Below are 16,489 nucleotides of genomic sequence, written 5' to 3'. Positions count from 1 at the left end.
GGTGTGCCTGTGGAAGAAGCATTACAGTTGCTAGTTTGGAGCAATTAACACAGTACCATGGCAAGTGGAATGTAACAGGAGTGACTCTCCTCACTCATGTGTTTTACTTGATTTAAATCAAATTTCAAAAGACACAAAGGAAAAAGTATAGGTTTGCAATCTGTAACTCTTGTTTCAACTTGGCATCCTTGTAGAGGTGTGTTACTATCTTTTATTCCCCAAACCTAGTAGTCATATATTTCATATATATAAAAACCATAACTTTTATAATTTGTTGCTTTTGAAATTCATTGCTCATTTTTCTGTATTTTGGTCTTTATTTTGTCTATGAGTGAACACTACTGAACTGTTCCTAAGTAATTTTGGATTGTGCTCAATCTTGTTGCTCTGTCGTTTCAACATTTCTCCTTTTTAGTCTTCCTACTGGCAGAATTTTAATTTTTTCATTGTTATATAGTTAGTTAGTTATAATTGATCTTGTCATTTTTCCTCTTTTTATCCCCTATCACTGTCTGTCCTTTAAACACAAAAGTTTCCTTTTATATCACCAAATGTCCCTTTCCACCAGCTTTAGATTTTCTTTGTTCTATAGGATCTTAAAAGTCTCAGCAATTAATCTCTCTCTTTATCATATTTTTCTCTCTTCTGATGCGGAAATATTAAAAATTTAAATTCCTTGACCTTAACTAAAGCAGCCCATTAATCCTTTTTTCGACCTATTTTATCTCCTCTATAGTACTTTTTTACTATAAAGAATCATTTGCTTTTATATTAATTATCTGTCTGACCTGCCACCACCGCCACCACTAGAATGTAAGTTTCTTAAAGGCAAAGACTCTATCTCAGACTTCATTGTAGTTCAGCACCTAGTAAGGTGTGTTTGGCTATTGACTCACTCTCTGCACAAAGAAAGAAGACTATAGTAAAATATAGAATGTTAATGTATGTAACCCTAACCTAAATGGAATTATTGTTCTGTAAATTGCTCTTTTTAACCTGTCATGCATTTTGAAGTATTTCAGTCATAGTGTGTATATATGAAAATATGTATATGTGTATACACACACACACACACACACATACATACATATATATATGTTTTCAATATTCTGGACATGACAGAGCTTATACTTTTTATTAGAATTCCTGTCGTAAGTTAATTTGATTAGTTTGTTGAATAATTACCCTTATAACATGTGACTTTTTACTTTTTCGTAAAATGACATTTTGAGATTGAAAATATCATTGAAAAATAAAACAGCTTACTTCTTACTGAAACTTGAATTTTTTCCAAAAATGAAAGTCTTGCTAAAAATCCTGTGTTTATCCAGAAACCAAGGAAGAAAACTATGGAAAGTTCTAGCAACAGTGATAGTGATTCGGGCACATCATCAGACACCTCAAGTGAAGGCATTAGTAGTAGTGATTCAGATGATCTAGAGGAAGACGAAGAAGAAGATCAAAGTATTGAAGAAAGTGAAGATGATGATTCTGATTCAGAGAGTGAAGCACAACATAAAAGTAACAACCAGGTAGGTGTAAATAGTTTCACTGGCAGTATCTACACATTATTCATATTTAGAAATTAACTGATTTCTCTTACCTCTCAAAGTCTATGAAGTTTAAAGTTGATCATTGTCTTTAGTTCTTACCTTTGCACAAGAAAAAAATAGGAGATGGAGAGATATTTGGTGTATTTTTTAGTGAGCTTTATATAATTTATCATGTCGTTAGGAATACTTTTTTAAAGTACCCTTTTTTCCCCTCTATGTTTTACTTCTTGATGTTCTCTGTTTTAATAGATGTTAAGAAGTTTCCATTTTAATTTGTATCTACAGGTGCTATTACATGGTATTTCAGACCCAAAAGCAGAAGGACAGAAAGCAACTGAAAAAGCCCAGGAAAAAAGAATACACCAGCCATTACCTCTTGTGTCTGAACCCCAGACTCACTCATCATTCCAATCCCAGCAGAAGCAGCCTCAGGTTTTGTCACAGCAGCTTCCATTTATTTTCCAAAGCTCTCAGGCAAAGGAGGAATCTGTGAACAAACACACCAGTGTAATACAGTCTACGGGATTGGTGTCCAATGTGAAACCTTTATCTTTGGTAAATCAAGCCAAAAAGGAGACTTACATGAAACTCATAGTTCCTTCTCCTGATGCACTTAAAGCAGGGAATAAAAATACCTCTGAAGAATCTAGTCCTTTGACCAGTGAATTGCGGTCCAAACGGGTGAGTTAAAAATATTTGTAGAATAATTTTATCATTAGAAAAAGAGCTTTTATATAATCTTACAAGTTTAACTAAATTCTACTCTTATTTTTATACTTTCTTGGTCACCAGGGATAGAATATGCACATTAGAAAACTAAATTTCTCTGATTTTATGTTTACATACACACCTGTTTAATGTATTTTTGGCAACACAATCTTATCATTTTTCCTCAGGTTTAATGATTTAGCAGTAAGGAGAGAAATATGTTTACATAAGACATACCTCACAATTATTTTCAATGTCCTTTTTTCATAATATCAGGATATTCTTCTTTAAAGAAATGAACTCTTGAGTGATTTACATCTGTAGTCCTGTAATTTATCAACTTAAAGTGTACAAATCCTTTATAAAGAATCATTTTCCTTTACCATTTTAAATGAATTATATGAAATACAAAATATTTTGAGTAACTTTACTTTTATAAACACCAGAAACATGTAATCACAGAATTTTTTTCATCTGTTTTTTTGCTGTTAGTTTTATGTTACTATATAGTCTACATTCATATGTCCAGTAGAATTCTAGTAATTAAATAACCAGTGCTTTTTATTCTAGAACTCACTCAGACTAGAGAAAAATACTGCATTTGAACAGAGTATCCTGACTTTTGGTTATAAAAATCATCATTAGGCATCCTAACCATTGGCAAAGACTTGTAGAGCACTTACTATTTGCTAGCCATTCATTCATTCCTTAAGTGCTGAGCGATGGATGCATTTACTCATTGAATACTAACATCTATAAATACCACTAATACTATTTTGCCTATTTACAGATGGTCAAATTGAGATTCATAGGATTTAAATAACTCTCCCAAGAGGACACTGCTACTTGGTGATGGGGCTACAATTCATACTGAGGCAGTGTAGTACTGGAGTCCTTGTTCTTAACCACTATGATAAGCTGCCTTTCTTTCTCAAAAAAGTCACAATGTCCTTGTCCATTGACTCTTGTCTTACTGTGAAGAATTTAACAGCAGACTCAAATAAAAATGACTTGAGCAAATCAGACTCTTCTGAGAATTTAAATGAGTAGTTCTCAAGCCTAAGTGTACATTGGAATCACCTGGAAAACTTTAAAAAAGAAATAACCACCTCAGAACAATTTTAAATCAGGATTTCTTGTGTTGAGACTAAGATATTGTATGTCTAAAAAGCTTCCAAGTGATTCAGATATGCATCCAGGTTTGAGAATCACTGATCTAAATAGAATGACCAGTGGTATCATAATCATGCATACAACAACCTGTCATGCACTGTTCAGTCATAAGGAGTTATTGTTATTGGCATCACATTATTAATTCTCCATGAATAAATTAAGTAAATTAAAAATTACATTGTTTGGGTTATTTTAATTCTTCATTAATATATATTCCACTTTAAGATGACTGAATTTTACAGAGCCACATCGAGTTACTTGCATTATGAAAGGTTTATTAATTTTTTCAAAAAGTTTCCTAAATTCTTATTGAAAGATTTTCATAGGACTGCCTATAAAAAAGTCATTTATTAAATACTTGCTTAATAAATGTAGCCAAGCTAGGCTTTCTACACATATGCTCTAATGTAATCCTTATACAATTGTGTGAGGTAAAGACATTAAGGCTCAGAGAGGTTAAGTCACTTTTTAACATCACATAACAAATTAAGAGCAGACAGATTTTAAACCAAGGTCGTTCTGATTTTAAAGCCCATGATTTAAATAATTTGGTGTTTCTGAAATGATAATGGTAGTTAATGGGAAATATTTTATGTGAATGTACATTCACATTAGACTTAATCCTAAATGACTACTTTTTTATTATTATGATGATATTATGAGTTAAAGCATATTTTATAAATACTTTTCTTATATCAGCTCTCTTTCTTTATATGACAGTCTAACATAGAATTTTGCTTCATTTCTCATGATGATCTCAATTGTTTCATGCTGCCTACTGTGTATCTCCCTTCCATACTAGTCTGTGATTTTCTTGAGTGTTATTTAATCACTGGATCCTTTTATAGCCTTACACGGTAGACGTTTAATTCAAATCAATATACATTAATTGAATATATAGACCAGGAGTGAAAATTTTTTGTCCAACTTTGCTCAGAGGTTTTTTGTGTGGTCCATAAAAACTCAGCCAGGGGCAGGGGGAGCAAGAGCTTGGAGTCAGGACAAAGCTTTGAACCTCTCTCTTCCCATAGTCCTGTCAGCCAAGTGGGTATCTTAAAGTAGTAAGACATTTGCTACTATACAGGTCTCTATTTCCTCCCTTCCTGCTTTTTATGTACCACCCCAAAATCAAAAAAGATAGCCTATTTGCTGTAGAAGAGTAATTGATACTAGTCTTGGGATAAAATACAGTATCTTTGGTTATTTTTGAAAACCTTCAGATGTCAATATATGAGACGTGATTCTTCAGAGTTACAGAGTAAGGAGCAATTTCAGAAAGTTCTTATTCTCATGACTGGTTTGATCCTATGTATTTGTAAGGAAAATTTACTACCTGTAAAAAAAGGAATAGAAAATAATTATGTGACAGAACTTTGTTATAAGAAATGAAAATACACTAAATTTTTCTAACTGAAAGTTTAAATTGGTATATATATTTAATATGAAGTATGAGTACATTATCTGTATACTTATGTAGTATGTAATATTTATATATTATATAAATATTAAGTAAAATTAAGTATATTAAAGTATTTTATGTAAGAATTTTGCTATAACATTCTTAAAAATAAAAATATTTTTAGGGAGAATATAATTATTTACTATAATATTACATATTTTATTCACTGAATAAATACCAGTTAAACATTTTCTCTTTGTGAGGCATTGCCTCAGTTACAAATTAATTTTCTAAACAAATACAGTGAAGATGGAAATAAGATAAAGTTCATGTAGGAATTGCTTACTGCTTCTTAGTACTGGCACTTTAAAATATTTCATAAGTCATTCCATCTGCATTTATACTTGTGAAATAACCCTCCACAAGTCTTTGCTGATTCGAGTGTTAAGAGTCCAGGTCTAATGCTGACAGTACTGCTGATTTTAATTTCAAGCCAACAATTTTCATCATAGAATTCTACTTTTCGAAATTCAACTCTATTTCTATTAGCTTAAAATGTTTTGATCATTCTATTTCAGTTTTTTATATTTTGATTATACAAGTTTAATAAAATGCATATGATTTTATTCTTTTCATGAAGATTCTGATAGCCAAATAATTTTTTGTTTCTTATTTACAGTTGTAAATTTTATGGCTAAATGGTTTATAAATTAATTTTTCCCAAGAAAAGTGTAATTTTTCTGAACTCTTTTATTATACTCTTTCCAATGTTAATGTGCTGAAGGCCCTCTGAAGTAGATCCTACAAAATGTTGAGCCAGCCTTCCCACCAACTTCATATTATGACTACTGTAGGTAATACAGGATAGAACATAAAGGACTATAAGGAAGCTCAAAGGATAGAGGCAATGAGTACTTCTGGCTGGGACAAATATGGAAAGCTGCTTGGGTTGGATTTTAAAGACTAAGCAGGATTTCATCAGCTTAAAATTTATAAGAGGAAGACATTTCATGCAAAGTAAATGATTATAGCAAAATGTGGAGGTGGTGAAAGTATGACATGCACAGGTCATGGTAAATAGTCCAGTTGGACAAGGAAGGTTAGTTAGTGCCTACTTGAATAGTAATTTGAGTATCAGAATTAAGTGTTTAGGGTTTGTAAGGCTGGCAATGATGAAAGAGGCACTAAAATTTTTGACCACAGAGCTAATATAATAAAATATGGCTTATGTTAAGAGAAAATTGGCATTGGCCTATAGCATATATTGGGAGCTGGGTGGGAAGAAATGATAGTATGGCTTAAATTTGAGCAATATTTCAATGAAAGAATCCAAAAGACATAGTAATATGGCTAACTTGGAAAAAAGAAAGTAAAGGATTTTTAGGCTTCTAAGTTTAGGTTATTGAGAAAAATGGGAGCAATAGTAATAAGAGGCGGATAGTCAGGAAACATATATATTCTGAGGGTAAAAACTAATTAAGTTTTTAAAGATACTATGTCTAGCCAAGGTTCAGCAACCAACTAGTCATCACTGCAACTACTTTTATAGCATTTGTATGTCATGATTTAAATTTGTATAAATGAGTAGCTGTTGTCAGATACAGAAGGCAAATGGAAATAATCTTTGTTCTTATGGTACATTGTTTTATTTTTTAACTTATGTTTCAACAGGAACAATATAAACAGACATTCCCAGCTCAGTTAAAGAAGCAGGAGTCATCTAAGAGCCTGAAGAAGGTTATCGCAGCTTTGTCAAATCCAAAAGCAACCTCTAGTTCACCAGCACATCCAAAACAGACATTAGAAAACAACCACCCTAATCCATTCTTGACAAATGCACTTTTAGGTAACCACCAACCAAATGGAGTTATTCAAAGTGTCATTCAAGAGGCTCCTCTGGCACTTACTACCAAAACTAAAATGCAGAGTAAGATTAGTGAAAACATTGCTACTGCAAGTAGCACCCCCTTTCCCTCACCTGTAAATCTGAGTACAAGTGGGCGAAGAACCTCTGGCAATCAGACAACGGTAATGCCCACTGCCTCTCCCATACTGCATAGTCAAGGGAAGGAAAAAGCAGTTAGCAATAATGTAAACACGGTAAAAACACAGCATCACTCTCATCCTGCGAAATCTTTAGTGGAACAGTTTAGAGGAACAGATTCAGACATTCCTAGTAGTAAAGATTCTGAGGATTCAAATGAGGATGAAGAGGAAGATGATGAGGAAGAAGATGAGGAAGAGGATGAAGATGATGAATCTGATGACAGCCAATCAGGTTATTTTCTATTTTTTAGTTTATAGTATTTCTCCAAATACTATGTGAACCAAAACATATTAAAGAGGTTATTAATTCACAAACTTAAAATCATTGTCATTCACTGCATTTCACACAGCTATGAACCTTTCTATAATGGGTGGTAAAATATAGGAATAGTTGAAATTGGGAATCCTAAGTTAAATCTCAGCTTTGTCATTCATTTAACATTAAACAAATAATAACTTTAAAGTGAATATAAATGATGCATGAACTAAGAAATAATTTCACAACCTTGCTTAATTTTCATTTAATTCATGACCACTCATTTGTCCTTTGTTTTTCATCTCTTCTGCTACTTGTTAAATTGTATCACTAGATAATTTGAACAAAGGTAAAATTGTAATCACAGAAAATACCAAAAACCTAAATCTCTATGGATATCTGTTAGCAACACAGAATTAATTTAACAACATATAGAGTACTCCCTGATTTTATTTGATTCACTTCCTAGTTTTTTAAAATTTCTTTTTGTTTTTCTTCTTCTTAACTCTTCTTCTTGTTCTATGAAAGATTGAAAACATAAGATATAAGATAGCTTAAAATTTAAATACAAAGATGAAATATATATTATAAAAATTTTCGGATTTGTTACTGGTCAGCCACGAATCCAATTGTAAATTTTCTATCTGCCAATATGAATAAGAAAATATAATCAGTTATACAATTTAAAAAATTGTCTGTAAGGTAAAAACAACCTACTTGGTCAGGGTAAGAACAATTTTTCCTGATAATATTTTTCTGGGGGTTCCCATAAATATAACTTTACATAATAGATAATTAATATCAATATTAATAACTTTCAAAGACAGTTTTTATAATGAACTTCAATCTAGGCAGCTAGTGCTACACAAAACACAATTCCACAAAAGATGTTGTTCTGGGAACCATTAAGATACAGTCCAAGTATCAGTCCTGTATTATCAAGTTTATTCCAGGAATAGACTTTATATGTCTATAGGAATGGGTGCATTTGTACTACTACAGTGCTAGAACAAACTTAAATTACTAAACCATTATATTACTCCCCATAGTTATTTCTGTGATCCTAGCCTTTTGTGAAGCCTGTGTAGCTTGATGAGATCTTGCACCTAAACTGCAGCCCCTAAAGCCAAGCATCTCTGCCAGAAAATTGTTTCCTTTTGCCTCAAAGCCCAGAAGAATGGATAATGGTAGTTCCAGAGTTCTCTTCCTCATGCTGAACCTGGTATACTTCTTAAACTACTGGAATCTATTAATTTAAATAATCAATTCTGTTTCCTCTATACTTTAGTTTCTTTATTAAATTAAAAGTGGTTTTGAAACCACTAAACAGAAACTCATCGTGTGAATAGTGTCATGTGAAAAGGACTGTTCTATGATTCAAATTTGGTGATTTGAGTAAAATAGATAACTTTTAATAAAGAATTCTGAGGATTTATGACCCTCATATATTGTACTCAAATAGCTTGTAAGATAGTGATTTTACCTTGACTCTTCAGGAAGTTTGCTCATTTGAGTTCTCAGTCACAGATGCTGATTCCTGAACTATTCCATTTAGATACAAACTGCAAATTGTTGGTGATTATCTAGTTATAATATACAAATGCTTCTTTTACTTCCCAGAATCAGATAGTAATTCAGAATCAGATACAGAAGGATCAGAAGAAGATGATGATGATGATAAAGACCAAGATGAATCAGATAGTGATACTGAAGGAGAGAAAACTTCAATGAAACTGAATAAAACAACCTCCTCTGTCAAAAGCCCTTCCATCAGTCTCACAGCTCACTCAACACCTCGTAACCTCCACATAGCCAAAGCCCCAGGCTCTGCTCCTGCTGCCTTATGTTCTGAATCCCAGTCACCTGCTTTTCTTGGCACACCTTCTTCCACACTTACTTCAAGTCCACACTCTGGTACCTACACTTTATTTTTATTATTGTGAAGTAGAAGTCAAACCATAACAAGAATTCGTATTTATACAGTGTTCTGGGAATGATCTCATTGGAATCAAGTGCTAGATTTTAGGTTGGCTAAGAAAGGTCAGCATGCATTTTCAAAGGATATGACCCATTACCATTTTTATTCTCTGTGCTTCCAATGTAAGGATCTGATTGGTAGCAGCTCTGGAGTTTGAATATTTTCTTGCTTTTGTGTTCAGTTGATGCTTCTAGAATTTATAATTTGACTGACAGTTGGACTTTTTTGATAATTGCTAAAAATGAGCTCACTTGGTTACATAAGATACATATCTGACCAACACATAGCCAATGACACTTGTATCAGTTAGTAGCATTATTATTCCATTGACATGCCATATCTTTTTTTTTTTTTCTATTTGACCTTTTATAAACTTTTGGAGGTCTTCATTAAAAGGTTTTACATTGATAATCCCAAATTAATCTCGGTTCTCATTCAATAGCTAAGAAAATACAGATGTGTATAGAAAGTATTGTGTTGTTTTACTTATTTTACTCTTTTCTTGGAAATTTCTAGTTTTACTTTCATTTGCTACAAACCAATATAATATCCTACTAATTTAAGATGTATACATTTGTATTGGTAAACTTGATCATTGTCTATGAAAATTTTTTCATATAATCATAATCTTATTCTTTGTGCTTTAGGTTAATTAAAAGTGTTTTTGACTATAGATTTATATGGATATAGAAATTTTATTATTTTTTTTATATATGATCCATCTGTTGAAATTTTTCAGCATGAAAATTTCATGTTAAAACTCATATTTTCAAAGAAAACAGCTGTACATAGTTTCCTGAAACTTCTATCTGCTGTTTCCCTCCTACTTCTTTAGCCATTTCTTTAATAACAAAATGAGAGGAGAGCTATATATTTTTCCTTGCATCGTCTTTTCACTAGAAATACTAGTTACCCTGTCAAGATGAAAGCAAAAAAATTCCTCTACTTTATACAATGTATTTTGTTGAAAAGAACCTAAAAATAATGTGCCAATTGCAGAAATACACTAATTCAGGTCATTAAGAAAAGTTTCAGAACTATCAAAAAATTGTCATCTATATAAACTAATCTTTTATGTTAACTGGTTGAATTTTCTTGAAGGCACTTCCAAAAGAAGAAGAGTAACAGATGAGCGTGAACTGCGTATTCCTTTGGAATATGGGTATGCAGAATAAGATTTCTCTTTATGCTCCCCCCCCCACATATTTATGCATGTTTGATTTCTTATTCTCTACTGTTAATAAAAGATGTAAATATTACTGCATAGTATTTATCAGAGCAGAAGCACCAAAGCAAAGCTGATATATCTGAAGTTGATACAGCAGAAAACAGAAATTAAGACTGACAGCTGGGTTTAGGTATGACAGAGCTGTGATGGGATCGTGCAGCCAGGTGGGAGTATGGCTGAAAAAGTAGCAAGAGCAAATCATTTGGCAAAGGGCAGGGACACAGTTAAGAGTGTCAGAGGTTTTTGTAAAGACAAATTTAAGGATAGTGAAAGCCACTTTGAGCAAAACTGAGGGACTTGAGCAGAGTTTGGCTAAAATGGTTGAATTGGACCTGAGAATTTTCACACTGGAAGTACACGATCCCCAAAGAGCAGAGAGCCAGATTTACTTTACTCATTTAAAGCTTTTCCAGTGTGAAAAATCAGTACCCATTGACACGTTACTGAATATGTCTGAATACTCAAAGTAACGCCAATATGATTTCTCAAAAATTTAATGGAGTTTAATACTTGTAAATTGAGTTTTTGATTAATTTTAGCTGATTTACTTAGCTACGAATCTAAATTATTTTAGTATTAAATGTATCTAAGTTGTATGATTGGCTGTTTATATTTGTTTTCTTTGTATTATGTTTTCTAAAGAGCATGTATTCTTAAAATTTTTATATTTTTAAAAGCTTCCTTAAAATTAAGTATGTTATAACCCTCATTTCTGTTATGTGTAGCTGGCAGAGAGAGACAAGAATAAGAAACTTTGGAGGGCGCCTTCAAGGAGAAGTAGCATATTATGCTCCCTGTGGAAAGAAACTTAGGCAGTACCCTGAAGTAATAAAGGTACATACTTTTCACCAAATAACATACATTTGGTGCCTATTAAGCATGCTTATGGAAAAAAAAAAAGTACACTCCTTTCTCAGATAAAGTTCCTTGATACAAAATATTCTCTTGTATGGGACTAATGAATGTACTTAACCTAAATTGATCTCTTATAAATCCATAGCCCCTTGATAAAATATGCAGAACAATAGTGTCCTGAAGATAGCTATACATCAAAGCTGGGTTGTAATTATTAAAACCTGAAGTGGAAAAATATGTGATTTTTTCAGTATCTCAGCAGAAATGGAATAATGGATATCTCAAGGGACAATTTCAGCTTCAGTGCAAAAATAAGAGTGGGTGACTTCTATGAAGCCAGAGATGGACCGCAGGTATCCACTTTTTAAAAAGTACAGTCTTTGAACCAAAAAGTAGTACCATAACCTAAATGAATAAATTTCACTACACTCTTTTGTTAGTTAATTCGTATAGCTATACATATAACTTTGTGGTAAACACTCACAAGGCCTCAATTTACTGTTTCAGTAACAAGGAGCTTTGATATTTTTTTCAAATTTCTTAAGTAAACTTTTTCCTGTTTATTAATTGTCATTAATTTTATAGTTTATACAGGTATAAAAGTATCTGCATGTTCATGAGAAATATAAGAAAATATTAGTTCCCTGAAAGGTAAACAGTTTAAAAAATTAATTTGAATAGGAAAAACCTATTGTTATAAGTCAGTCCAAGGAAGGATCAGTATGCCTTAGTTTTTGGAAGGATCTTGTCCATTTGATATGCCACACTACTTGATCCGCTTTCACAGGTTTGTTAACTTTTTGATGGGGGCAGGGGGAGTTCCATAATATTAGGTGAGTGAAATTTCTGCTTTTTGCAGAAGTTGAATTTTTAAATAATTATATACATTTCTAAAACTATCACCACAGCTCCCTTTGAACTTGAGAGTTAAATGTACAACCTCACAATCATCGCAAAGAACTCACCACTGAAACCTCATTTCCTATATGTTTCCTTGAATGATTTGCCTTTTTTCCTTAGAATAAGCTGCATATGCTTATTTTTCCCTTTAACCTTATTAGCTCTATTGAAAGAGGTCCTAGTTACAGAGCGAGGAGACCTAGATTCTTGTTAATCAATGAAATGATTTTGGGATTTCAAACAAAATAATGCCCCCTTTTCCTTCAATTTCTTTATCTGCAGAATAGAGACAATCATAATTTTACTTCTGCTTCATGGGATTATGGTGAGGTTAAAACGAGATCATATGCATGAAAATGTTTCAGAAGGTTAAAATGCTCAGCCAGCTGAAGTTGGTGACTGAACCTTTCTCCCTTTTGGCTCATGGTAATGCACAGGAAGAATTTCCCTGGGTATTAGTATTTTCTGTTGTGAATAGATAGACTTTTCTATACTATCTTTACCCTCTAATTTTATAGTTATAGAGGTGGAATAGGCCTTCCCAATTCTTCAAGAGGTTCATTTGGAGAGCTCAAAGATTAAGGGAGTTTTCTAAGGTCACACAACTTCAGGCAGAGACATAATTGAACTCAAGATTTCTGACAGTGCTCTTTTGCATTCTTCATGTAACCTATTTTCCATTGTCGTCCGTGACTTTTTATGGAACAAGTTATGTCCACATCCACTTGTATTTTAACCAGTAATTCTAAAATGCCAAAATATATTCATCTGAGGTTTAACTTATTTATGGGAATATATTCTAGTATTTTTCTGTTTTTCTTTTTCCTTTTGAAACTAAAAAAAAAAAAAAAAAAAAATTAGCTGACTAAATTTGTCACCAGATTCGTAGAAATTTAGTAAACCACAATGTTATTTTTACACCCCATATATACTAGATAAGTTTTTTAGTCACAAAACATATTAGAAGACAATGGTAATTTTATTTAAAAATTCTCATTTTTTAATCTTTTTTGTTCATATTATCAATATCAAGTCCTTACTTGTCTTATTTAAATATGCCAAAAACATCTTTTTGTTTTTAAATTCAATAGATTTTTGTTCTGAGCAGAAAGCTAATTGCTGTCCAATACATAAAGGATATTTTAGTTTTGTATCACTGATAATTAGACTTAATCTATAAAGCCTCATTAGGCAGAGCAGAATGTTCTTTGACATCCATTCACTTATTATTAAACATAATCAGTGTTTTCTAAAGCATATTGTCTTGTTGAGAGATCAATTCCAATCAAGGAAATATGATGAATTACTAAATCCAGAATATGTTAAGCTGCCAACACTTCAGCAGACTGCCAAGGGAAAATATTAGCAACTTTGAGAGCAATTCTCTCAGTTAAAAAGAAAATTAGTAAGTTGGATTCATTTCAGGATACTTTTAGAGAAGAACAATTAAAGGTAAGTAATCCAAAAGAATTTAGTTAATTAATTAGAGATGCATATACTTGTAGAACCATATACTTTTTATTTATTATATGATCAATATGTATAAGTATACACTTAATTAGAAATATGTATAATTATATAATAATTCTATGAAAATGAACAAAGATTACATGTTTTTGTTAGAGTAACTAATATGTAATAATTTTTATTTGCCTAAATTTTATAGAAGATATAGAATATAATTTGGGACAAAAACAGTGTTACCAAACAGTAATTTGTATATGGATATAATATGTCTGCCTTTATACAAATTGTATAAATAGTATGATGGCTGTATATATATTGAAAAACAAAACTATGCATATTGAAAGACTAGAAAGAGATATGCCAAAATTTTAATAATGGATGTAATGATTGGTAAGACAATGGATCTTTTTTCCCTATGTTCTTGCATGTTTCATAATTTCTAAAGTATGCTTGTATTACATATTTAATGTGAAAAACAATTTCCTATTTAAAAATAAATACATCTACCCCTTATAATCCAATAAAGCTAAGCATTCAGTTTTCCAAATGCATGGATATTGCACATAATGATTTTAAATGTTACTGCTAGAGTTTCCCAAGCTTCATATATTTATTTTGGGTGTTTGATAGCAAATGAAATGATGTATTTATAGATTCATTAGTATTCTTAATCATCTCCTAATAAACATTTGCACTGAAAAATATTTTTTCCATCATACTTTTTTTTTTTCTCTTAAAACTTACTAAAAAAAACCCCAATATTAGTTCTATAAGTTCTAATTTTGTTCAGGGTCTTTAAAGAATTTCACCAATGGTATTCCAAAGCTCTATGTTTTACAAATGAAATTTAGGAGATGATAATTTCTGTTAGAAGATAACATTTACTGTAGAGAATCATGGTTATTTTATAGAAGTTAATCATTTTGATTCAAGATATTTCTGAACCTAAGACAGTGATTATACTTATATTTATTAATAGCAAACATTTGTTGAAAATCTTGACTAATTTTGTGTGTAGTACAGTAAGATAAGAGATTTGAGAGCTCATATTTATTGAAGTTTAAATAAATTCATCATTAAAGGAAAACAATCTAATGATTACCCTCAAAAATATTAAGGTAGAGAAGCCTTCAATTAAATAAGATAGGGTTGACACAAGAAATGGGAGGGACATTAATCTATTCATTATCAGTTTTGTTTATTTTGGTATACAAATGTGATAAGAGATTTGTAAAATCAGCTACTTGTTAGTATCTACTGATCCTGAGATATCAAACACTTCCTACTGGCTTCCATAAAAATCATGATTTTAGGGATGAAAGACTTCATGGAAGAAAATGAACCATAATACTCTTTGTAATCACATGAGAGACTGGCTGGCTACCTTCTTAGTGAAATTCTTTTAACTATTTTAGCTAATGAAATCTCTTTGAAAAGGCTATGAGGTAAATATATTTTTTACAGACTTCTTCATCACATTAAAAAGAATTAATTGAAACTAATGTTTATCATTGTTTTCATTTTATTTTTGAGTGTCAGAATAAAAGAAAGTAAGGTTGAGTTAGGCAGGTTTTGGTAAATATAAAATAAAGTTATTTTTACTTACCTAAATATGATACTTAGGTGAAAAGGTAAAAGACATTCATTTTTTAAGGAATATATGAAGACTTCATAGTAAATTGTTAATGACAAAGATTCTTTCAAAATATATGATAATCTACTTTGGAAAATATTTTTTGTGAATTGTAGGGAACAAAACATTTAAGCATAAATATAACAATTAAGTTTATTTTTTTCAACCAGAAAGTTCACTAACATAGGTTAATGAGCGTCTACTGTATTCAGTCCAGAAAAGCAAAGAAAAGGAACAATATGAAGCAGGAACAAGTTAAAAGTGACTTGGAAAAAAAATATTGCTTTCTCTACTTGAGATGTATTTTTTTAAAGTTTTTTAAATAGTATAATGCCATGAGAAAAGAAAAATATGTATAATTCTTACTAAAAAGAAATTTTTGTCTTAGTCATTTAATCAGTTAATATTTGTGGCAAATACTTAATGTGCCAGGCATTTTTTTTCCCAAATAAATTTTCCCTAACGATATTTTCCATAAAGAAAATTGCAAATACATTGCACTACAGAAATGAGGTTGAAAGCCTGGCTTTGAGGAAAAACTAATGCTAATAGAGAAACTGAAGAGTACAAAAGAAATAGAAGTTATAATCAGTGGTTTAGAAAAGCTTATTTGGGGAAGATAAACACAATGCTGTCTGGCTAATATCAGGGTTTTGTAAATAAGGAATAAGGGGAGACTTCACAGTAAAGCAAGCAACACACAGTCTCTGGCCAGATTGTAATGCTGGAAATTATTTCAAGTAAGTAAAGAACAAAAGACTGGGAGTCAACAACGAGGGTTCTAATTCAACTCTGCTGTTAACTGTCACACCTAAAGCAACATAGCTGTGGGCACATATGGACATTGAGAACATGAAAGATCAGTATCAGAAATCTTAAACTCTGGAAATTTATATCACTAATCTACCAGGTAGGATTTTTGATGGCTAAGCAAGGGCCTATACTAGGAAGCCAACTTTATGAATCCAAGTTTAAAGCTAAGGAGATATTTGGCAGTACTAATTTCCAGGGTAACATACTCTGAATAACTGGAAAGCAGAGTCAATATTGTGGAAACAATTGTATCTAACCACATCTTAACTGTTTTTAATAGATGACATCCATCTTACAGCTTAGATAGCCGTTCTTACTGTTTCACATCTTTTAAGTGCTATTCAGTATATGGTATTAATAAACTTTATTATTAAGATTAATAATCCCTAGTGCTATAAAGCACATGGTATATAAAACTTTCACTACCTACCTCTGGAACCATAAAGTAGCTAAAAATAGATGTAATGCTAAACTGAATTA

At 31.5% G+C, this 16,489-nt stretch overlaps 1 protein-coding gene across 24 annotated transcripts in view; it reads left to right on the top strand.

Annotated features, from left to right (window-relative positions):
- BAZ2B (bromodomain adjacent to zinc finger domain 2B) overlaps positions 1-16,489 on the top strand; it is a 290,518-nt gene that overhangs the window by 194,202 nt on the left and 79,827 nt on the right. For 17 of the 24 annotated variants that reach the window (XM_074363742.1, XM_074363741.1, XM_074363744.1 and 14 more), the window contains 7 exons: positions 1,332-1,532; positions 1,839-2,234; positions 6,505-7,111; positions 8,756-9,049; positions 10,215-10,275; positions 11,067-11,175; positions 11,448-11,549. In XM_074363742.1, coding sequence (XP_074219843.1) covers positions 1,332-1,532; positions 1,839-2,234; positions 6,505-7,111; positions 8,756-9,049; positions 10,215-10,275; positions 11,067-11,175; positions 11,448-11,549 — 1,770 coding nt within the window. The remainder of the gene's footprint in view (positions 1-1,331; positions 1,533-1,838; positions 2,235-6,504; positions 7,112-8,755; positions 9,050-10,214; positions 10,276-11,066; positions 11,176-11,447; positions 11,550-16,489) is intronic. The other 7 variants (XM_074363760.1, XM_074363754.1, XM_074363759.1 and 4 more) reach the window with 3 other exon arrangements.

Source organism: Camelus bactrianus, chromosome 5 (genome assembly GCF_048773025.1).
Source record: "Camelus bactrianus isolate YW-2024 breed Bactrian camel chromosome 5, ASM4877302v1, whole genome shotgun sequence".
NCBI lineage: Eukaryota > Metazoa > Chordata > Mammalia > Artiodactyla > Camelidae > Camelus > Camelus bactrianus.
This window is presented reverse-complemented; position numbering and strand designations above follow the sequence as displayed.